Source organism: Mesocricetus auratus, unplaced genomic scaffold, assembly GCF_017639785.1.
Source record: "Mesocricetus auratus isolate SY011 unplaced genomic scaffold, BCM_Maur_2.0 Super-Scaffold_100037, whole genome shotgun sequence".
NCBI classification, from domain to species: Eukaryota; Metazoa; Chordata; class Mammalia; order Rodentia; family Cricetidae; genus Mesocricetus; species Mesocricetus auratus.
In genome coordinates this window covers 13,581,003-13,605,994 of record NW_024429215.1, presented here as the reverse complement: position 1 = coordinate 13,605,994, position 24,992 = coordinate 13,581,003, and the positions used below count along the sequence as shown (strand labels likewise).

At 35.7% G+C, this 24,992-nt stretch overlaps 1 protein-coding gene and 1 non-coding gene across 2 annotated transcripts; one reads left to right on the top strand and one right to left on the bottom strand.

Moving 5' to 3' along the window:
- Nucleotides 1-1,875: 1,875 nt before the first annotated feature.
- On the bottom strand, nucleotides 1,876-24,220 carry LOC121135412 (zinc finger protein 585A-like). Its single transcript, XM_040734163.1, has 4 exons — nucleotides 23,940-24,220; nucleotides 23,308-23,434; nucleotides 22,736-22,831; nucleotides 1,876-5,433 (listed from the first exon to the last, which is right to left on the bottom strand). Exons 1-4 carry the CDS (start codon nucleotides 23,952-23,954, stop codon nucleotides 3,830-3,832), a joined length of 1,842 nt encoding a protein of 613 aa, XP_040590097.1. The 5' UTR covers nucleotides 23,955-24,220; the 3' UTR covers nucleotides 1,876-3,829.
- Nucleotides 14,842-14,948, top strand: LOC121135439. Its single transcript, XR_005872564.1, has one exon. It is a non-coding gene; the product is annotated as a U6 spliceosomal RNA (small nuclear RNA).
- Nucleotides 24,221-24,992: the final 772 nt, after the last annotated feature.

The following is a 24,992-nucleotide window of genomic DNA, read 5'->3' as shown; positions in this document are numbered from 1 at the left end:
TAGAGCAAACAAAAATTAAGGTTTTTGGGAAAATATTTTGTATGTATTGATTAAAATGGGAGCATGATGAGCCAAAAGTATAAAGATTGAGGGACAGATGGACAGCTGTGGGCTCCAAATAATTGAGCAACCATATAGCAAATTATTGCTGTCATGAGAACAAGCCTCCAGCAGCACAGACATTAAAGTGGGTATACAGTCAGTGGACTTTCACTAGTCTATCTGAGTTAGTAACCCTTAATTCCTTGAGGGTTATGAGAGCGAGCAAACACTCAATAATCAAGTCCTGAATTTGAATATCACTCTCTTTATGGGAACACTTGTTTCTTAGGGCTGAATGCAAGGTTGCTCATTGGCTGGTCACTGTGACATTCCAAGTCTGGGACATTTTCATGATTTTTTTTCATGATCCTGTCTTATTGTTTACTGAAGAAATGATTTATGACCCTGAAAATATTACTACATGCCCTCCAGAGTTTTTCCTATGTATGGAGATGAGTATCTAGGAAGAAGGGAGAGAAGTGGAGAGAAAAACCTACTTGTTGACAGAGATTAATGCAAGAAACAACAGGAGATGTGTACTAAGAAATGAACATATATATGCACTGAGGCCTGAGAAAGGGATGAGTAGTGTTTTACAAGGGATGAAACAGTGTATTTAGGCAAAGTCTGAGAGAAGAGTGATGTGTGCAAGACTTAAGAAGAAGGGCAAGAAAAGTGTGAAGTGATGTATCTAAGTAGGTAGAGAGATGTAACAAATATACCTCTATAGAAGAGAGACATGTATGTAAGAAAGATTTATGTGAGGAAAGAGATGTGACTGTGTGGTGAAAGATGAAAATTGAATTTCTGTCAAATTTACAAAGCGATGAAAAATTGACATGTACACACAAAGTATGATATCTTACATTGAAGAAGTTATAGTAACTGTGTTTGTTGAGTCATTTTTCCAGTTTTGAAAATTAGTTCTGGTGTATTTGCTTGTCTGGTGACTACTTTCGTATTTGCTAGCTCATATTCTAAAAGTAGGTATAATTGCCAATGGTTCTTCTTCATTTCTGTCTCAAAAATTTTATTGGGGAAGTATTGCTCTCAGAATCATTAGTACTTAATAATCAAGCAGTTTCTTCCTTAAGGAGAAATTGTGATTACAATTCATTTCAAACATTCAAATAACTTATTTTTTTGAATAGAGAATGTTGGGCCATCGATTTCCTGTACCATATGTCACAAGTGACAGATATAAGTGGACTGGTTTGAGAATGTAGAACATTTACATAGATATAAAAGGGACTCAAAATCTGGGATCATGTGTTTCCTGGCATCTGATTGGAATCAACTACACCCCTCTCTCTGTACTACCTGCGTCTACATAGATTCAAAGATTTATTACATATTGTTTGATATTTGAGTGGCTGGGTTATTATCTAAAGCAGGTATGCATTCGTGGCTCATCTTAGTACTTTCCGACTCTACATACTTCAACTGTTGAGGACTAAGTATTTGAAGTAAACAAAATATGCTGGATAGATTTTACATAAACTATCGGCATCTTAATAAATACACAGGAGGACTTGAAAGTTAGTTTTCAGTTAGATTGCATCTTTTTCTGTGTCTCAGTGTCTGGTCTTGGTCCTAACTCTGTCCATGACAGCAGTTGTAGTTCACTCAAAAACCCACTCAGGCCTTCAAATAACCAGCCCGTCTTTTTCCACACATACACTTGTAATGATTCAATCTCTTAAAAATTTCCTAAAGCCATTTGTTCTGTATTTTCAGGTCATGTTTTCTGGCAATTTTTCATATTGCAACTCCTGTCACTTATTAGCCTACACTAGTTTATACTGAATGTTCACCATTCCAAATCAGCAGTAATTGAAAACAAGTTATATTTATTGATAATTGAGAAAATAGTAATACACAAAAGGCTAAAAACAATCTATATTACATTCTGTAAAATTTCAAGCACTAGTAACACAATGATAGTTATACAAAGCTATTATAAATAAGAGATCAATATACTGTCACATAAAAGATACAGAAAATTTCACCGTGATATTGAATTGGATGGTTATTACTAAAATTACCCTAGGATAAATAAGAATTCACATTTTCAAATCTGTTTGCCTTCAACTATTATTAAATTCAATGCATACCATTTTAACATTTGATTTCAGTTTAGTACTGAGATATATATATCAATGCATATATAGATGATTTTTCCAACAATACTTTTATGAATAACCATTTTATTACTTTGTAGAATGGTTTTAAAACAACAATGATCATAAGGATTAGTAATGCCCCTCATCTAACTGTGAATAAAGTTTCAACATATGCTAAAAGTTTCCTTCTTCTATACACATTATAAATCACCTTATCTTTGTAAGAGTATTGGGACACTAATTCCATATTGAGTTGTTCTCTTACATGTATTTTCAGAATGCTCTAGGTTTTGACCATCCTTTGAAAATTTTGTATAGCAGTCTACATGTGTTTGGTTTATTTCCATTACTAATGATTTATGGGGTTTGACTATTTAAGCACCCCATAAAAGTTCCTACGTTTTTATTAAAGTTGTCAGTGTTCATCTAGTATAGATTCTGTATTATTCGTTAAGATTTAACTACCCAAAAAAGGATTTCTTATGTGATTAACATTCATAAGTTTTCTCTCAAGTTTGGATGTACTGAGATTTTGCTGAAATGATCTAGGAGAAAAAGACACAGCATGTGACATATACATTCAATATTAAGGATTCTGCCTTCTCCAGTCATTAAGTGTCTTTAAAGATGTGAATCATAGGCAAAAGAACTGGCCACAATTTGTATATTTTCTGCCATTTCTCTTTTATGTATTCTTAGATGAAACGTAAGTATTGAGCTCTTTGTAAGGGACTTATCACATGCATCTCATTTGCAAGGTTATACTCCAGGATATATTTTTTGATGAATTTGAAATGTTGACCTCAGTTTAAGGGACTTTCCACAATCTGAACACTTGTAAGGTTTCTCTCCAGTGTGTGTTCTTTGAAGAACTTGAAGATTTTACCATGTGGCGAAAGACTTAGCACATTCTATGCTATTGTAAGCTTTCTGTTCAGTGTGTATTCTTTGGTGAAATTGAAGTGTGGAGATTTGTTTAAATTGTCTACAATCTGAACATTTTAAGGTTTCTGACTACTATGTATTCTTTGATGAACTTTAAGTGATGATCGTTTCAAAAAGGTCTTGACACACATACTACATTTGTATGGTTTCTCTCCAGTGTGTATTCTTTGATGAATTTGAAGTTACGATCCTGTGGTAAAGGATTTGCACATACATTACAGCTATATGGTTTCTATCCAGTATGTATTCTTTGATGAACTTTAAGATTTGGCACTGTAGGAAAGGACTTTCCACATTCTTTACATTTATCAGATTTCTCTCCAGTATGTATTCTTTGATGAACTTGAAGGGATGATCTCTGTTTAAAGGCCTTGTCACAATCTGAGCATTTGTAAGGTTTCTTTCTAGTATGTATCCTTTGATGAACTGGAAGGGATGATCTCTGATTAAAGGACTTCTCACAATCTGAGCATTTGTAAAGTTTCTCTCCAGTATGTATCATTTGATGAACTTGAAGGGTTGATCTCTGATTAAAGGACTTGTCACAATCTGAGCATTTGTAAGGTTTCTCTCCAGTATGTATCCTTTGATGAACTTGAAGGGTTGATCTCCAATCAAAGTTCTTGTCCCAATCTGGGCATTTGTAAGGTTTCTCTCCAGTGTGTATTCTTTGATGAACTTGAACTTATGAGCCTTTAATAAAGGCCTTGTCACACATACTACATTTGTACGGTTTCTCTCCAGTGTGAATTCTTTGATGAACTTGAAGGGATGATCTCTGAGCATTTGTAAGGTTTCTCTCCATTATGTTTTCTTTGATGAACTTGAAGGGCTGATCTCCGATTAAAGGACTTGTCACAATCTGAGCATTTGTAAGGTTTCTCTCCAGTATGTATTCTTTGATGGACTTGAAGGGATGATCTCTCTTTAAAGGCCTTGTCACAATCTGAGCATTTGTAAGGTTTCTCTCCAGTATGTGTTCTTTGATGAACTTGAAGGGATGATTTCCGATTAAAGGACTTGTCACAATCTGAGCATTTGTAAGGTTTCTCTCCAGTATGTGTTCTTTGATGAACTTGAAGGGATGATTTCCGATTAAAGGCCTTGTCACAATCTGAGCATTTGTAAGGTTTCTCTCCAGTATGTATTCTTTGATGAACTTGAAGGGCTGATCTCTGTTTGAAGGACATGTCACAATTTGAGCATTTGTAAGGTTTCTCTCCAGTATGCATCCTTTGATGAACTTGAAGTGTTAATCTCCAATCAAAGGCCTTGTCACAATCTGGGCATTTGTAAGGTTTCTCTCCAGTGTGTATTCTTTGATGAGCTTGAGCTTTTGAGCCTTTAATAAAGGCCTTGTCACACATACTACATTTGTACGGTTTCTCTCCAGTGTGAATTCTTTGATGAACTTGAAGGGATGATCTCTGTTTAAAGGCCTTGTCACAATCTGAGCATTTGTAAGGTTTCTCTCCAGTATGTGTTCTTTGATGATCTTGAAGGGCTGATCTCCGATTAAAGGACTTGTCACAATCTGAGCATTTGTAAGGTTTCTCTCCAGTATGTATTCTTTGATGGACTTGAAGGGATGATCTCTCTTTAAAGGCCTTGTCACAATCTGAGCATTTGTAAGGTTTCTCTCCAGTATGTGTTCTTTGATGAACTTGAAGGGATGATTTCCAATTAAAGGACTTGTCACAATCTGAGCATTTGTAAGGGTTCTCTCCAGTATGTATTCTTTGATGAACTTGAAGGGATGATCTCTGTTTAAAGGCCTTGTCACAATCTGAGCATTTGTAAGGTTTCTCTCCAGTATGTATTCTTTGATGAACTTGAAGGGCTGATCTCTGTTTGAAGGACATGTCACAATTTGAGCATTTGTAAGGTTTCTCTCCAGCTTGTATTCTTTGATGAACTTGAAGATTTGAGTATGCAGTAAAGGACTTTCTACACATAAAATATTTGTAAGGTTTCTCTCCATTAAGTATCCCGCGATGAGCATGAAGTAATGAACTCTGAGTAAAAGACTTGCCACATGCTTCACACATGAAAGTCTTTTCTTCTCCAGTTTGGGTTGTCTGATGAACCTGACAAGAAAACCTATGGGCAAAAGAATTGCAGCATTCTGTACAGTTGAAATCTTTTCTTTTCTTTCCAGCAACATATGATTCAGGCTCTTCATTGACATATCTGCAGGCAGAGAACTTCTTTTTATGTAATTCCCCAGCATTGTTTCTTCCAAAACATCCTAATATTACTCTTTGAGAAGTATGCTCTTTCAGCACTTTTGGGAACAAATCCTGAAATGGATAATAATAGAGAGCTGGAAGAAATGAAAGCAAATAATGTCTAAGTGTCTGGAATTTGGGAAGAATAATGTGGAAACTTATACAAAAAAATGGACACCGAGGTAAACTGTAGCAAAAAGAGGAATCACAATAAAAGATTCTATTTACATTGAAATTGTATTATTTATTCAGGTCAATAATAATCTTCAAAACATATGAATTATAAAATGTTCCTATAATTAATTATTATTAATGCATGCTAATATAGAGTCATTCAAAGAGAGTGATTATTACAAAGAAAACAGTAAAATGATCATGAACAACAAATATGGGCATAAGGAATTAAATGTTCAAACATGATGAATATTAAGAATGCAATTTTATGAAATTATGTTTTATAATATGAATAATTGGGAAGGGACCTCTTTGAACACTGATAATTATATAGGTTTTCCATTTCTTTAGCTACCTAAGAATATATTGAATTAGTAAAAGACATACTGTATAAAATTCAGGTTTTCAAAGTATATTGAAATTTAGAATTTCAAAATAAAATAAGAACTCAGAGTTTAAATGGTAAATTCACAAACTATTTTAAATGTAAATTTAATTAAAAGTAATTATATCAATTCACAGCCGGCTTTTCCTAGCCATTTTCATTCCTAATATTGCAGTATTTACTCATCAATAATTTAAACATATTTTGATAATTGTTTATAGATATGTAATTTTTCTAAATACATATAGATATATATGTGTGTGTGAGAGTGTGTGTTTGTGTTTGTGCTTTATTGATAATGAATATATAATTTCAGATCACATCATGTTACATTAAACAAGTAATATGGTACATAACCCATGGCACAGGATAATTTTTTGCTCACATCATTCAATAGGTGCATTTGATAAGGTATTTGTCAAACAACGGACATTATCGATTGGGAAACAGAAATTTTGTAACATTCTTACTTTATGATGAATGGATGGTTAGTACAAAAACATGAAGTTTTGGGAGGCAAATAACACCAAGTTTATATAACAATTACTCAAATATATATGCTATTTTGTATTTTCCTACAATATTATACCATGTAAGTATGTGACACATTAAGGAAGTAGTGGCTTTTATGGTGATCATAATAAAACAAACAAACAAACCCCACAATCTAGCATTAATTTTAGGACTAGGCCTATGTATCTTCATTAAAAATTATTTGTGCAAGACTAATATTATGTGTAATGTTTATACTCTGGCTTTTCTCTGTCCTATCTGTATCCCTTGAACTTCAAGTTATCATAATCTGATACCTAAGACTTCAAGTATAAAACCAAAGAATATGCTAAATCCAAAAATTCTTAACATATAATATTCAAGACATTGTGAGAAGGCCAAACTTAACAATAATAACTATAGAAGAATGTGAAGATGTCCAACTCAAAGGCACAGACAACATATTCAACAAAATCATAAAAACAACTTTCCCAATCCAAGGTTGTAAATGCATAAGAAAGGACAAGTAGCTTAAAGAAAACCAAATAGACACAACTCAAAATAGTTCCTTCCCAAAAATATTAAAAAATAAAATATACATAGCAAATAAAGAATACTAAGAGATTCAAAGTAAAAAGGCCAAAAAATATGAGGGTATACCTATCACAATTACTCTGGACATCTAGGTGGTCCTAGATACATGTTCTAAAGGGAATAGTACAAAAGGGATTCCAGCCCAGCCTACTCCCACCAAGTTCTCAGTTATTGTAGATGGATAAAATTATATAGTTTATAACAAATCCTGACTTAAAAAATACATATCCCCATATCCAGCCATACAGTATGTACTAGATAGAAAACTCTATGTAAGGAAGTTAGTTATAGTCACAAATACATACATATAATAGATATTACCATTTTGTCAAATTCCCCACAAAAATGATACACACACATGCTCACATTACCACCACTAACAACAAATACAAAACTAACAGAAATAAAAATAAATGGTCTTAAATAATCTATTAATATCAATAGTCTCAGCTTTCCTATAAAAGAAAGGGACACAGGCTAACAGAATGCATAAGAAGACAGAAGCCATCCTTCTAGTGCATACAGGAAAGACAATTCATTTTCAAAGACATATATTACCTCAGAGTAAGGGTCGAGAAAAGATTATCCAGCAAAAAGGACCTAATATTAAAGCTTGTATACCTACCCTGATATCTAATAAGTTAGACTTCAAAATTTAATCATAAGTGATGATGAAAGTGATTTCATATTCAACACAGGAAAAATCCAGCAAGGTTAAGTCTCAATTCTGAATATCTAGGCCACATATAAAAGGTACACACATTTGTAAAAGAAACAGTACTAAAAGTTAAGTCACTCATTAAACCCTACATACAAATAGTGGAAGACTTTATCAGCCAACTCTCACTATGCCTTATCATAGAAATAAAGGAACTAACAGAAAATTTGACTCAACTGGGAAGAAAAGACAGCTACAAAACATTTCATCCAAATACAAAGAATGTACCTTCTTCTCAGCACCTCAGGGAACGTTCTCCAAAATTGACCATGTGGACAGCAACAAAGAAACTTTAACAGAAAAAATAAAATTTTAACAACACCCTGTATCTTATCAGATCTCCATGTTTAAAGTTACAATTCAACAAAAACACACATTGAAAACTGCCTACTGACTGAAATTGAACAGTGTTTGTTTGGGTCAACCTCGGTCAATGAAGAAATAAACAAAAAAATTAAAAACTTCTGAGAACTCAATGAAAATATATCCAAAACATACAGGAAATTATGGGCTACATTGAAAGCAACACTAAGAGGAAGGTTTATATCAGCAAGTACCTACATAAAAGAAATGGAGAACTCCCAAATTAGTGACTTAACAGAATACCTGAAATCTTTGGAACAAAAATAATGAAACTCACAAAGGAGTAGATGCTAGAAAATTAAAATGAGGGTTGAAATCAATAAAGTAGAAACAAAGAAAATAATACAATGAATCATTGAAAGAAAGAGTTGGTTCTTTGAGAAAATCCATAATATAGACATACCTTTACCTACACTAACCATAAAGCAAAGATAACATGTAAATTAAGAAAATCAGAAAGGAAACAACAACAGACACTTAGAAAAATCCATAGAACAATCAGATGATACTTTGAAAAACAGGACTCCACATAATTAGAAAACTCAAAGGAAATGGAAAATTTTCTGTACAGATATCAATTACCAAAATTAAATCAAGAAGAGATATACATTTTAAGAAGACCTATAGACCTATAGAATAAGAAACCATCAACAAAGTCTCCCAAACAAAAAAGCACATTGCCAGATGCTTTCAATACAGAATTCTGCCAGAAATTCAAAGAAGAGCTAATACCAATATTGCTCAAATTGTTTCACACAATGGAAGTAATGGGTTCATTTGCACCTGTTTTAAGGAACTTACAATTAAATTGAAACACAAAACACACAGACATGACTAAGACTGAGAACCTACAAACAATCTCCCTCATAAAAATTCATGAAAAATACTCAATACATACAAGCAAATCTAATCCAACCTACCCTGATCAAGACGGTTTCATCCCAGATATGCAGGGATTATACATCATACAATAATCTGCCAAAATAATCCACCACAAGTAGAGACTGAACTGAAAAGGAATAAAACATGAACATCTCCCTAGATGCTGAAATAGCCTTCAACAAAATCCCATAATTTCATGATTAATGTCTTGAAGAGAAAATGGATAACAAGAACATACCAAAAAAAGATAAAGGAAATATAGGGCTAGCTAACAGTCAACATAAAAAATCGAGAGACTCAATGTTATTCCTTTAAAACAGGAACAAGACAAGGTTGTACACTCTCTCCATACATCTTAAATCTTGTACGTGAAGCTCTAACTAGAGGAATACGACAACACGTGGTTACAAATGGGAAAGGAGGACTTCAAATTTTCATTATTTGCAGATGATAGTTTTTTTTACATAAGTGAACAGAAAAATTCCAACAGAGAATCCATACATCAGATAAACACCTTTAGCAATATTGCAGGATGAAATATTAAATACAGAATATTAGCAGTCCTACTATATGTAAAATATAAATGGGCTGAGAAAAAAATCAGAGAAGCATCAACATTTAAAATAGCCACAAACACAAAGGACACAGTCAGCAAGACAAAAAGGCAGCCCACAGAATGGGAAAAAATATTCACTAATTCCACATCTGACAGAGGGTTGATCTCCAAAATTTACAAAGAACTCAAGAAGCAAGTCTTCAAAACAGCAAAGGACCCAATTAAGAAGTGGGCTGCAGAACTAAATAGAGGAGTCTAAAATGGCTGAGAGGCACTTGAGAAAGTGCTCAACATCCTTAGCCATCCGGGAAATGCAAATCAAAGCAACTCTGAGATACCATCTCACTCCTGTCAGAATGGCTAAAATCAAAAACACCAATGACAATTTATGCTGGAGAGGATGTGGTGAAAGGGGGACACTCCTCCATTGCTGGTGGGAGTGCCAGCTGGTTCAGCCACTTTGGAAAGCAGTATGGAGATTCCTCAGAAAAATGGGAATAAACCTACCACAAGACCCAGCAACTGCACTCTTAGGCATATATCCAACAGATGCCCATTCATATAACAAAGATGTCTGTTCCACTATGTTCATAGCAGCTTTATTTGTAATAGCCAGAACTTGGAAGCAACCTAGATGTCCCTCACCCGAAGAATGGATAGAGAAAATGTGGTACATCTACACAATGGAGTACTATTCAGCAGAAAAAATAATGGAATCATGAGATTCGCAGGCAAATGGATGACACTAGAAGAAACCATCCTGAGTGAGGTAACCCAGTCACAAAAAGAGAAACATGGCATGTACTCTCTCATATATGGATTTTAGACATAGATCTGGGGAGTGCCAGACTACAATCCTATTGCCAGAGAGTCTGGGAAACAGAAACTTCATTTACTGGCTGGTTAAGTACTGAGCTGAACTCAAGAAAGCCAGTATCAGAGAGGGAGGACTGATGATCAAAGGGATTAAGACTGGGCTGGTTGAACCCCCAGAAACAGCTGACCAGACAAAGGTTAACTCTTGATTCCCAGGCATCAGCCTGGGAATCCAGCATGGGACTGATCAAGACGCCCTGAATCTGGGTGTCAGTGAGGAGGCCTAGGTAATCTATTGAGCCTTGGACAGCAGATCAGTACCCATCCCAAGTATACACACGGTCTCTGGACTCCCATAGAACAATGTGAGGTGCACTCTCACCCTGAACTCTTGGGGAAGGGTCTAGGCCCTGCCCTATATGAAATGACAGACTATGGACACCCCCATGGAGGGCCTCACCCTCCCTGTGGGAATGAGGGGATAACGGGGGGGGATGGGGGGGAGGGCACGGGAGGAGGGGAGGGAAAGGGAGAGGGACCTCGTACTGACTTGTGAAGCAACCTTGTTTCTTATCTAAATTTAAAATGGAAAATAAAAAAATATTAATAAAAAATAAAATAAAATAAAATAGCCACAAACAATATAAAATATCATAGGATAAGTCTAACTGGACAAATGAATGTCCTGTATGACAAGAACATTGAATCTTTAAAAAAATAAATTAAAAAATAGAAGCAAGAAAATGGAAAAATCTTTAAGCTCTTGGATTTGTAGGATCAATACAGGAAAAAGGTCAATCATAATAAAGAAATCTACAGATACAATGCAATCCCCTATCAAATTCGAGAACCTTGAAAGAAAGGATACTCAACTTTATATGAAAAAAACAGGATGGGAAATACAATCCTATACAATAAAGCAACTTCTGGAGGCATACCCATTCTTAATTTCAAGCTCTACTATAGAGCTATATTAATTCACCCAGAGTGGTATTCGCATAAACAGCAGGCAATATACCAAAGGAAACTAATAAAAATCCTTATATTAATCCATATACATACAGACATCTAATATTTGACAATGAAGCTAAAATTATGAAATGGAAAAATATTTTAATAAATGGTGCTAGCATAACTGGATGCTGACATGTAGAATATTACAGATAGGTCTTTATATATCACCATGAACAAAACTTAAGTACAAATTGATCAAAGACCTCAATATAAATCTAGCCACAATGAACCTCTTATAAGAGAGAGTTTAAGTACCCTGGAATAAATTGGCATAGGAAACCACTTCATGAACATAATGCCTATAGCACACACAATGACACTGACAATTAATACATGGGCCCTCTTGAAACTGAGAGGGTTCTCTAAGGAAAAGGACATGGTCAATCAAAAAGACAAATCAGCAGCATACAGAATTGGAAAAGCCCTTCAGCAAAACCACAACTGACAGAGGACTGATTTCCAAATGTACAATAAACTCACCAAAACACCAAATAGTACAATTAAAAGTGGGGAAAAGAACTAAGGAGATAATTCTCAGTAAAGTAATCTAAAGTGGCCTAAAGGCAATTAAGAAATTCCTCAGCATCCTTAGCTGGAAAGGAAAAGCAAAACAACTCTGAGATACTATCTTTCACCTGTCACAATGGCTAAAAATACTAATGAATGATTATGCTGGAGAGAATATGGAGTAAGGTGAACAATTCAGCATAGCCGGTTGGAGTGCAATCTTGTACAGACACATTGGAATCAGTATTGGTAATTGATGTAACTCAAGACCCAGAAATACTATTGGTGGCATATATCAATACACACACACACACACTTACCACCATGACATCTGTTTAAATGTGTTCATTACAGCATTATCTGTAATAGCCAGAACCTGGAATCAATATAGATGCTCTCCAATTGAAAAATAAATACAGAAAATATGATACATATACACAATGGTGTACTACTCAGTGATTAAATGGAGAAAATGACATCTTGGACTTCCAAGGCAAATAGAGAAAATAGAAAAAAATCCTCTTTCTGGTAACTTAGGCACAGAAATACAACCATTGTATGCCCACTTTCATATTTGGTTATTAGAATTAAAGGCAAGGATAACCAGACTATAATCCATAATTCCAATAAGCTAGGAAACAAAGAGTATCCTAGGAAAGAAAAACATGGACCCCAAAGAAGGGGAAGTAGACAATATCTGAGTTAATTGGGAGCATGGGAGGATGAGGTAGGGAGATAGGATAGATAAGTGGTGAGGGGCAGGAAGGAAGAGGATCTGAAGAATCTGGGAGGTCAAGTTTGGAGGAGGATAGAGATACTCCAGAGTCTGTCATTTCATTCAGGGCAGGTCTTACGCTCTCCTCCAAGCATTGAGACTAAGAGAACATCCCTCATTGTGGTACCTTGACTTTATAACTTGAAATCAAGGATTTGTAACTTTGAAAAAGAGATTCTGATTTTGTTCTCACTGAGTATTGGAGCCTATGGATTTCTTAGAGGCTATGGTTTGGACAATTAAGTTCCCCTTAAACAATGGCCCAGATGATTCAAAATACAAACTGCTGAGGTGATGCCATCTCTTCAATCATCACAGCAAAGATTTGGTCATGGTTCCATATTTTCTCAGAATCTCCATGAGTTTGGGAATGCCCTCAAACATCAGGTAGCAATTTGTAGAGAACTATGGCCAAATTCCCATTTGTATGCATATAAAGGGTAGTTTACCTTTAAACAGTATTCATTGTAAATGTCTGATGAACACAGTCAATCTTATTATAAAGAAAAAGAGGGATAAATGTTACATAGAAATGAGTATTTTTAGCCGGGCAGTGGTGGCACACGCCTTTAATCCCAGCACTCGGGAGGCAAAGGCATGCGGATCTCTGTGTGTTCGAGGCCAGGCTGGACCGACAGCCTCCAAAACAATACAGACAAACCCTGTCTCATAAAAACCAAAAACGAAAAAGAAATGAGTATTTTGCATTGATGTTGATTTCAGTTTAATTACAAAAATTTAAGAACAATTTTGTTCTATGCATATTTATACTCTTGCTTACATTGCTATTTTTATAAAATTCATTTAAAATAATATGTTATTAAGAAATGCAGAATAAAAATATTTATCCATAATAGTCAAAACTCATAGTTATGTTAGTTTTCTAGATTACAGATATATTTTTCAGATAGATATGCATTTTTCAAAACCTTTCAAAGCCCATTTGAATATGCCATGTAAAATGGTTTATTAACTTTGGACTTTCCATGACAATGAGACACATGTGCTCCTGGCAGCATCATCTATGTCAGAGAGAATGATGGGCACCACTGAACCTTGCTGTGGTGTTTATTTCAATATGGCAGAGGTAGACGTTTAGAATAGAAATTGCTAGTATAAGATGAAAATGATATTCAATTTTCCTGCTTCAAAGAAAAAATGCCAAACATCTATGCCTATAGGCTTAAGATGGATGCCCAACAATACAAATGAAATTTGGGTAACTCTTCAACTACCAAGATGTCTCTGTCAATATTAGTGTTTTAAAAGTTACTTGAAACAGACTACTTGTTTACTTATGAAACATTATATCATTCTGGAGAATTTGATGCAGTTGAGCTGAAGAGTGGTATTTATGGATGGAGTCTCCTTTATATGTAATAAAAAATAATATATATATATATATTATTTTAGACTCACAACTATAGGATAAATTAATTCCTTTAGATTTTGTCAAGTGTAAATGCAGTAAATATTATAGCTATAACTCTTATTTGAAAAAATAACTTTTCTATATTAAAATTAAAATCTTCCTTTTTATTAGACAGAAATTAGAAGGTGATCAGGGATGACATTCTGCATGCCACATTTATATCTACATATCTATAACTACATATGTATGCATTCCTAATTATTGATTAATTAATATTTTTTAGACAATCAATAGGCAGAATTTAGATAAGCAGGAATTCCAAAATAAGAGTTGGGAGAAGAAAGACAGAGTCAAGAGAGGCCATGTAGCTGCCTGGGAGGTAAGACTCCAGAGAATTACATGTGCAAGCCACAAACTCATGTTAATGTGGATGGGTTAATTCATAAGAAGCCTAGTAAATAAGAAGTCTAAGCCCTTGGCTAGAAAATTATAAACAGTCTAGAAGGAAGAAGAGCTGATAGAGTAATATCTGCCTCTACAGTTTACACAATACCATACTTGAAATCATGTGCCAACAAATAAAGTAATGTAATGGGTTACATTATTTCCTGATGTTACACCCTAAATATATTGGTTATTCACCTTGTAATCATTTTCAAACAAGAAATCAATAAATATGCCAGAACACTGAAAATATTGAATTAGGAGTTATCAAATTTGTATGCAACTGGATACTTCAACCCAATAGAAATATTTTGACAGTGCTTAAAATTATTATACAAGGAGACCATATTTATCAATTTTCCAAGTTATGAACCATGTGACCACATATTTGACTAGCATAGAAAACATATGGTGTTTGTCTCAGCAGCACATATACTAAACTTGGAACAAAACAGAGAAGATTAGCATGGCCCATCTGCATGGATGACATGCAAATTCATGAAGAATACCATATTCTTATACCAGAAAGACTGGAAGACAGAAATGCGAATGGAGCAGAAGGGAAAGACATTTTTAAAAACTTTATGAAAATGATAGAGCCCCTCAAAGAGGATATGAGACTATTCCTTAAACAGATGGAAGAAAAAGCAATCGAAATAATGCAAGAAATGAAGAAAAGACATAGACAAACTTGCAAGAAACACTTCAAACAATACAAGGGATGAAATCTGAAATAGAAACTATAAAAAATTCTAGTCTGAAAGAATTCTGGAAATAGAAAAGCTGGAAAACTGGTTAAGAGTTGGAAGAGATAATCTCATGTGTTGAAGATACTCCAGGAGAATTAGATTCATCAAAGAAAATTTTAAGTCCAACAAATGGAGTCGACCAAAAAAAATCCACTTGGTATATAATAATCAAGACTCCAAATATACAGAATATAGAAAGAATATTAAGATCAGCTAAGTAAAAATGCAAAATAGCATATAAAGACAAATGTATCAGGATTTTACCTGACTTATCCATGGAAAGTATGAAAACCAGAAGGTCCTGAATAGATATTCTGCCAATGATAAGAGACGTTGGATGCTAGCCCAGACTACCATATCCAGCAAAGATTTCAATTAAAATAGATGGAGAAAACAAGATAGACAAACCATTATCCAAACTTACCAAACTGCAAAGTATAAGCATACAAATTATCAAAATCAGAAATAAAAAGGGAGACATAACAACAGACAGTGAGAAACATCAGGTCATATATTGAAAAACAATACTCCATGAAATTTGAAAAATTAAGGGTAATGGACAATTTTCTGGATCGACATCACCTGCCAAAATTAAATCAAGAATTGATAAGGAATTTTAATTTACCTATAACAACTAATAAAATATAAGCAGTACTCAAATGTCTCCTGGCCAAGAAAATCTCAGGGCCAGATGACTTCATTGCAGAATTCTGCCAGAAATTCAAAGAAGAGCTTATACCAATTCTCTTCAAGTTATTCCATGGAATAGAAGCAGAAGGGTCTTTGACAAATTCTTTTTATGAGATTTCAAGCCACACAAAGACACAACTAAGAAAGAGAACTTCAGACCAATATGCCTCATGATCTTTGACACAAAAATACTCAAGAAAATACTAACAAATCAGATCCAAGAATATATCAGAAACCTCATCCACTATGTTCAAGTAGGCTTAATTCCATGGATGCAGGGATGGTTCAACATACGAAAATGCATCAACAAGATCTACAATATAAACAAGGTGAGAAACAAAAATTACATGATCATCTCCCTAGATAATGGAAAACCATTTCACAAAATCCAACACCACTGTAGGATAAATGTCTTGGAGAGATCTGGGATAATAGGAACTTACCTCAACATAATAAATGCTATATACAGCAAATCGACAGCCAACATCAAAATGAATGGAGAGAAATTCAAGCTAATTCCTATAAAATCAGGAAGAAAATAAGATGTCCTCTCTCCCAATAGCTCTGTAATACTGTACTGAACTAGCTAGAGCAATAAGGCAACAAGATCAAAGGGATACAAATTGGAAAGGAAGAGGTCAAACATTCACTATTTGCAGATGATATGGTACTTTACCTAAGTGACACAAAAACTCTACCAGTGAACACTTACAGCTGATAGACACCTTCAGCAATGTGGCTGGATAGAAGATATACTCCAGAAAATCAGTATCTCTACAACAGACAGAGGATAAAAGGGGAGAGAATCATCACCTTTTACAAATGCCACAAACAACATAAAATCCCTGGGGAGAACTCTAACCAAACAAGTAAAAGACCTATGTCGCAAGAACATTTAGTCTTGCAAATGATATGATATTTTACATAAGTGACCCGAAAAACTCTGCAATGGACTCCTAGAGCTGATAAACACCTTCAGCAAAGTGGCTGGATACAAGGTAAACTCAAAAAAATCAATGGCCATATTATACACAGATGATGAAGAGACTCAGAAAGAAATCAGAGAAACCTCACCCTTTACAATAGCCATAACCAGCATCAAATATCTGGGGATAATGTTAACCAAGGAAGTGAAAGACCTGTACATCAAGAACTTTGAGTCTTTAAAGAAAGAAATCAAAGAGGATACCAGAAAATGGAAAGATCTCCCATGCTCTTGGATTGGTAGGATCAATACAATAAAAATGTCAGTCTTGCCAAAAGCAGTCTACAGATTCAATGCAATCCCTATCAAAATTCTGGCACAATTCTCCACAGACCTGGAAAGAACATTAATCAACTTTATATGGAAAAACAAAAGACCCAGGATAGCTAAAACAACCCTATACAATAAAGGAAATTCAGGAGGCATCACCATACCTGACTTCAAGCTCTATTATAGAGATATAGTCATGAAAACAGCTTGGTATTGGCAGAAAAATAGGCAGGTAGACCAATGTAACTGAATTGAAAACCCTGATTTTAACCCACACACCTATAAACACTTGATTTTTGACAAGGAAGCTAAAACTATACAATGGAAAAAAGAAGGCATCTTCAACAAATGGTGCTGGAATAACTGGGTACTGGTATGCAGAAGACTGCAGATAGATCCATGTTTATTGCCTCCTGCAAAACTTAAGTCCAAATGGATCACAGATCTCAACATAAATCCAGCCACACTGAAACTTTTAGAAGAGAAAGTGGGAGATACTCTTCAATGAATTGGTACAGGAGACCACTTCCTGAACATAACACCAGTGGCACAGACACTGAGTTCGACAATTAACAAAAAGGACCTCATGAAACTAAAAAGCTTCTGTAAGTCAAAGGGCACAGTCAAAAGAAAGAAAGGCAGTCCACATAATGGTAAAAGATATTCACTAACCCCACATCTGACAGAGGGCAAATCTCCAAAGTCTACAAGAACTCAAGATGCAAGTCTCCAAAACACCAAAGGATCCAATTAAAAGGTAGGGTACAGAACTAAAGAGAGAATACTCAATAGGGGAGGCCAAAATGGCCAAGAGACACTTAAGAAAGTGCTCAACATCCTTAGCCATCAGGGAAATGCAAATCAAAACAACTCTGAGATACCATCTTACTCCTGTCAGAATGTCTAAAATCAAAAACTCTGAAGACAATTTATGCTGGAGAGGATGTGGAGAGAGGGGAACCCTCCTCCCCTGCTGGTGGGAGTGCCAACTTGTCCAGCCACTTTGGAAAGCAGTATGGAGATTCCTCAGGAAAATGGGAATCAATTTACCACAGGACCCAGCAATGCCACTCTTAGGCATATATCCAAAGGAGGCAAATTCATACAACAAGGGCATCTGCTCCACTATGTTAATAGCAGCATTATTTGTAATAGCCAGAACCTGGAATCAACCTAGATGCCCCTCAATTGAACAGTGGATAGAGAAAATGTGGTACATTTATACAATGGAATATTACTCAGCAGAAAAAAATGGAATCTTGAAATTCATAGGTAAATGGATGGCACTAGAAGAAACCATCCTGAGTGAAGTAACCCAGTCACAAAAAGACAAACATGGTATGTACTCACTCATATATGGATTTCAGACATGGATCAGGAGAGCAGCAGTCTGCATTTCCACTGACAGAGAGTCTGGGAAACAGTAAAGAACCTAAAAGATATGCATGGTAAACAAGAAAAGAGAAATGAGGCAAGATCCTCTGAAAGGATGGGTAATATGGTAAGGGGTGGGGGACAGGGTGATCTGGGAAATACAGAGGGGGAGAAGAGGAAGAGAGAGGATGTATTAGAGGAACAGGAAGGTTGACTAGAGGGGTAGGATAGGGGGAAATGGGAATCATAGGTTAGAAGACAGATCAGGCACCATTGTGACCTCTGGTAATCTAAAGGGATTACACAAATTGGCAAGCTAAGCAATTGTGTAGACCACCTCGAATGACCATACCTGATAGTGATCATGATGTCTGTAACCATTCTGGAGCCTTCATCCCGTGACTGATGGAAGCACAGGCAAACACCCACAGTTAAATACTGAATTGAACCCAAGGAACCCAGCGACAGAGAGAGAGGAACGATGAGCAAATTGGCAAAAAGAGGGCTGGCAAAACCAGAAGAGACATCTGATCCGAACAGGGGAGAGCTCTGGGACCCCAGACTGACAGCTGGGAGGCCAGCATGGGACCGATCCAGACCCCCTGAATGTGAGAGTCAGTGAGGAAGCCTGGGCTACCTATGGTGTCCTGAACAGTGGATCTGTGTTTATCCCTCGAATGCTAACAGACATTGTGTGTACATAACACAAAGAGGGTTGCTCTCTCTGCCTGGACTCTTAGGGAAGTGCCTGGCCCCTACCCTGAGTGAAATGGTAGACCCTAGATATACTATATTTGTAAGGAATTGGCAATATGGTGTGAGGATGGGGGGTATGGGGGTACAGGAGGAGGGGAGGGAGAGGGAACTGCGATTGACATGTAAAACAAGCTATTTAAAATTAAAAATAAAATATGTAAATATATATGTAAAAAAGAACATTTAGTCTTTAATGAAAGAATTTAAAGAAGACATCAGAAAATGGAAAAGATCTCCCATGCTCTTTGATAAGTAGGATCAATGTAGTAAAAATGGCAATCCTGCCAAAAGCAATCTGCCAACTCAATGCAATCCCCATCAAACTCACAGCACAATTCTTTACAGGACTTGAAAGAAAAATTCTCAACTTTATACGGAAAAAAAAACAGGATAGCCAAGACAACCCCGATCAACAAAGGAATATCTTTAGGAATCACCATCCAGTACTTCAAGTCTATTATAGAGCTATAGTCCTGAAAACAGCATGATATTGGCACAGAAATAAACAGGTAGACCAATGGAAACCAACTGATACCACTGAGATTAATCCTCAAACCTATGAACACCTGATTTTCGACAAAGAAACCAAAAGTATACAATCGAAAATACATAGCATCTATTGGCACCTAGCCCCCACAGGGTCTCTGAATTGTTAGCTGATATCCACAGGGGCATCCTCTTTTCTAGTCCAGACTTACTGCCCCTTCCTTGACCTACTGACATCAACATCTATCAGGAGGAAAACATGCTCTCTTCCACCTAGGGTTTTTCTACTGTGTTGTAAGTCTATATATAAGACTGCTCCATTCTACAAGAGAGGGACCTCTTAGCACTTGCAAATAAAGACACGTTTTAGTAGAAACATCTGGACACCTATCTGGTCTTTCTTTTCCTGATACTTCAGGGTTGATTGTGGCATCAGCGCCACAATTTGAGGTCCCACTGATATCCAGAGAGACATGGAACGACTGGCCAGAAAGAAGACTCAGGAGAGGAGAGCCTCGAGAAAAAAATAATTTAAAAACAGGTACCTCAACTTCTAACAGTAAAATTGAATGGTCAAATTCCCAGGCTTTTACTTGAGAGATCACCTTTTAAAGAGAAGGTGTATTAAATAAATCTCTATCCTTTCACCTGGTCTATTGAGGTCAGGAAAGTAAAGGGGAACTGATTGATTGCCCTCAAAGGCTGGCTCACATGTAAGGCTATGAGGGTGTATTGGAAATTTTAAGTACTAACCAGAGAAAAACAACAATGGAATCTTGAAATTTTGCAGGGAAATGAATGGCAGTATAAGAAACCATCCTGAGTGAGGTAACCCAGTCACAATAATACAAACATCATATGTACTGACTCACATGGATTGTAGATATGAATCAGGGGAAAAACTGCCTACAGTGTCAATGCCAGTGAGTATGGGTAACATGGAGATTCCCAATAGAGATGCATTATACCCCAGAGAAGTGGAATGATCTAAGATCTCCTGAGCAGATTGGGAACATTTGCAGAGACGGGAGGGAACCATGAAAAAGAGAATTATAGGAGGGTTGAAGAAGGCATTGGAGAGCAGGAAGTTTGAGTAAAAAAAGGCAGAGCAGCATGAGTGATACCATAATAGATGCCATCATTGTAAGTTTGAGGAGAGAGCTGACATTATTGAGATTTCTGAGATCTACAAGCAAAACACCAACTGGCAAACTAAGTAATAGAAGAGAGACTATATATATAGCCCCTCCCTGATTTCAAGGTTGATGACTACCATATGCCATCTTAGAACCTTCATCCAGTGAAAGATGGAAGCAAAGACAGACACCCACATCTAAACACTAAACTGAACTCCTGGAATCCAGTGACAGAAATGGAGGAGTGATGAGGAAAGGGATCAAGATCGTGCTGGTGAAACCCACAAAGACAGCTGACTGGACAAAGGGAGTTCTTGAACCCCAGTCTCATGGCTGAGAGGCCAACAATTACTGATCCAGACTCCATAAATACAGTGTCAGTGAGGAGGCCTCAGAAATCTCTGTAGCCTTGGTTAGTAGATCAGTGTTTACCATGGCATACAAATGAACTTTGGGAACCCATTCCACAAGGAGGGATATTTTCTAAGCATGGACACATAGGGAAGGGCCAAGGTCCTGCCTTGGATGACATGACAGACTCTGGCAAACCTCACAAGGAGGACCTCACCCTCCCTGGGTAATCAAGTGGGGATTGGTTGGTGTGCTGGCGGAAGGACAAGAGAGGAGGAAAGTGAGAGGTAGCTGGGATTGACATGTGAAGCATGCATGTTTCTAAGTTAAATAAAAACCTATATTGAGGGAAAATTACTATATATTCTATACAATGAGAGCAGTGTCATCAATTTTCCATGTTATTGATCATGGGACCACATATTTGACAGACCTAGAAAAAATGTTCAAAATTGGCTCTGATGTTTTGACAATAACTAATAAGTATTTGACTATTTTATTGACAACTGCATTGTTGAAATCCATATCTGACACTGCTTTATTGCCAAGAAACTGAGACCAAACTGGCATGGGCTCTAGATAAAAACCATTATTATTTCACTTAAGGAACATTGGCATGAAGGCAGTAGTATATCGTTGAATACATAAATTGTTGCCTCACTCATCCTTTACTACGGAAGGATAATGTTGAGAGTTTGGAGAACTAAGACCTGTCTGGGATTCTTTGTTCATAACCCTCCAATTAGGGTGAAGGAAAGAAACAGCAAATGACTCTAGTGAAAGAGGAGTTTAAAAACAGCATAGGAACAATCAACATATAATTGCCAAGTCTGGAAAGGCAATGACAAAACCCACAAAAGCTCCATATAGCCAAAACTTTGCATTTTCATTGAAAATAGATCCAATGTAATAAATCATTGACAAGAATATATGAGTGGTTCATAACTCCAAGGAGGAGGAAAAACGTTTTCCCTTTTACTTAATCCCAGGATATAGCAATAATATTCAAAATATTGTGTTCCAAAGTAGTTGGCCTCCACAAATTTTCCTCTATTTTTTATGAATTTTCTGATCATGTTTTGATAGAATAAAATATTGTGGGGGAATCATGACGTTGGGTAATGCAATAAATCTATGATATGCAAGTAGGTAAAAGAAAGAAAAATAAATTGATGCATGTACTTTAAAAAAGTATAGAAAAATTCTAGAAATAGTATTTAATCTATCACTGACATATAGAAGAACAATTCTGATATATGTTGGAACACACACACACAAAAACCATGTATACATTGCCAAATTGCTATTGGCATGCTAATTTTTTTCTAATAACTATTCTGGTGAAACAAAGGAAAACATGTAAAATCCTCTGTATGCTATATCCTAGTATAAAAAACTGAAAGAAATACTTTGGCTACACGTCTAGTAGGGATCAAAGATGATGCCACTTTAATTGTTCATTCCTTTTTTGGATTTCACACATGAACCATTGGTTCCTTTCAGCTTACCTGGTTCCAGACCTTTTACTTTCACTGTATTCTCCATCCAGGATTCTTTCTTTTGTTCAAGACACATGATTAGTTCTGGTTTTGTATCAGAAAGACCTAAGAATTAGAAGAGATGTACCATAATTACTAAACATAACGTGGCAAAGATTTGGTTTGCAACACAGGCTTGCACTCATTTAACATAAAGGAATATAAGGAAAGACTCATAAGTGAAGACTTATTAGTGTGTACTAGACAGGTGTTGTAAACTCATAAGAAATTATTTTTTTATTTTTTACAACTTCAAATTCACATACATTTCACAATTACAAATATAAATCTATTGGATTCAAAATATTTTCACACATTATTGCTACTGAATGACTGCATAAATATCCTTATGGGAGAGAATTAAGTGTTAGGCTAAATTAAAAGACCATTTTAAATGATATATTAAAAGTGAAGCAAATATTACACTTACCAATATATAGGAAAATTGGGAGATTGCATTCATTCATAGAAAACATTTCAAAATTATAAGTTTTCTCACATTCCTGGGTTTAAGCAGCATTCAGAAAATAATTTGTTCTCACCTACAGAAACCAGGTGGCTATAAATCTCCAACATGACATCTCTGTACAACTCCCTCTGAGAAGTATGCAGGCTTTTCCATTCCTCCTTGGAGAAATGGATAGCCACATCCTCAAACGTCAACTGACTCTGAAATGAAAAATTTTATCTTTGTGATAATGGTTAGAGTCCTTATTTGCCCCAAAGGAAGGATAAGTTAAGTAAATAACTTGCTGTTTTATCAGTAATTGATATGCGATTTGCAAATTTTATGTGTTAGGAGTGAGGTTGTCGTGACTTTTTAACAGAAAACAAAGTACCCAACATCTAAAATTCTCATGAAATGAGTACATTTTCTCATTTGAAGTTGTAGTCGGTATGAATTCATAATCAATATTCATCTCTAATATCAGAAATTTTGTAAATATTTCATGACATGTATGTACATATATATATAGATAGATATAAATCATGTTTGAAAATAGACATTGAAAAGGGGAAAGCAAGATATAGCATAAAAATGAGAGTGATAAGAGTTTCTATTGAAAATAAGATATAACATGAAGACAGATTTCAAACAATGTATGTCGAGCTCTGAAAATTAAACATTTCTCTGAGGACTGTCAAATTTTCACATCCTTGTGCATATATTTACCTGAGCGCAAGCCATCTGTCAATCCCCTTCCTTGTGGATCCTTTCAGTAAGGTTAACTTAAAGGTTTTCCTTCCTGATACTATACTGTGTATAAGGCAAATGCTCCTTTATTCCAAGCTATGACACTCAGAGTTTGGAAAGTAGCTTCAAAATATCCTCAGTTTCTAAATTGTTCTACAACAGAATAAAAAAACATGAACTTTCAGAAAGTGATCAACGCTTAGTTTTTCCTTTCCTGCATTCAGAGTATCTGTTATTCCAGAAGATGTTGGTTATCTCTACCACCTGGTTTTGTGATGTCCGCACCCTGATTTATACTTTGCACAAGGATTTTCAATCCACCCTGATCATTAACTAAAACACAACTGACACCTGTATTTGAAAGTCTGAATGGAATCTGAGGGGTAGCCACAGGTGAAAATATTTCTCACAATGGGTAAATAATATACTTTTTAAAGACATGACACAATGTGAAACTGAGGCCTCACCATGTCACCAAAAAGCATTCCCTTTGCTTTCCATATTCAAATATTAAATTATAATATTTCATTTTACAAATGATAACATTTGTCTCTCCAGTTCATTTTGAACAGTGAAAATACCTTTTTTGAATTCATTATCAAATGTTATATCTACTCAAAACTAACCATGATATTCGTGCATCAAATGTAACACTTTTGATTGTTAATGAAGGCAGTTCAATTCTCACCATATAAGATATTCTTTTCTTTATTTAAATTTTATTTTGTTTTATTTAAATTAGAAACCAGCTTGTTTGACATGTCAATCCCAATCTCTCATCTTCCCCTCATCTCTTGAGCCCCCAACACATTCCACCTCATGTCCCCAGGGTGGGTGAGGCCCTCCATCGGGAATCTTCAAAGTCTGTCATATTGCTCTTGGCAGGTTCTAGTCCTTCCTCCATGTGTCCAGCCTGAGACAACATCCTTCCTTGTGGAATGAACTCCCAAAATCCATTTGTATGCCATGGGTAAATACTGCTCAACTATCCAAGATCCCATAGATTGCTGAGGCCTCCTCACTGACACCCAT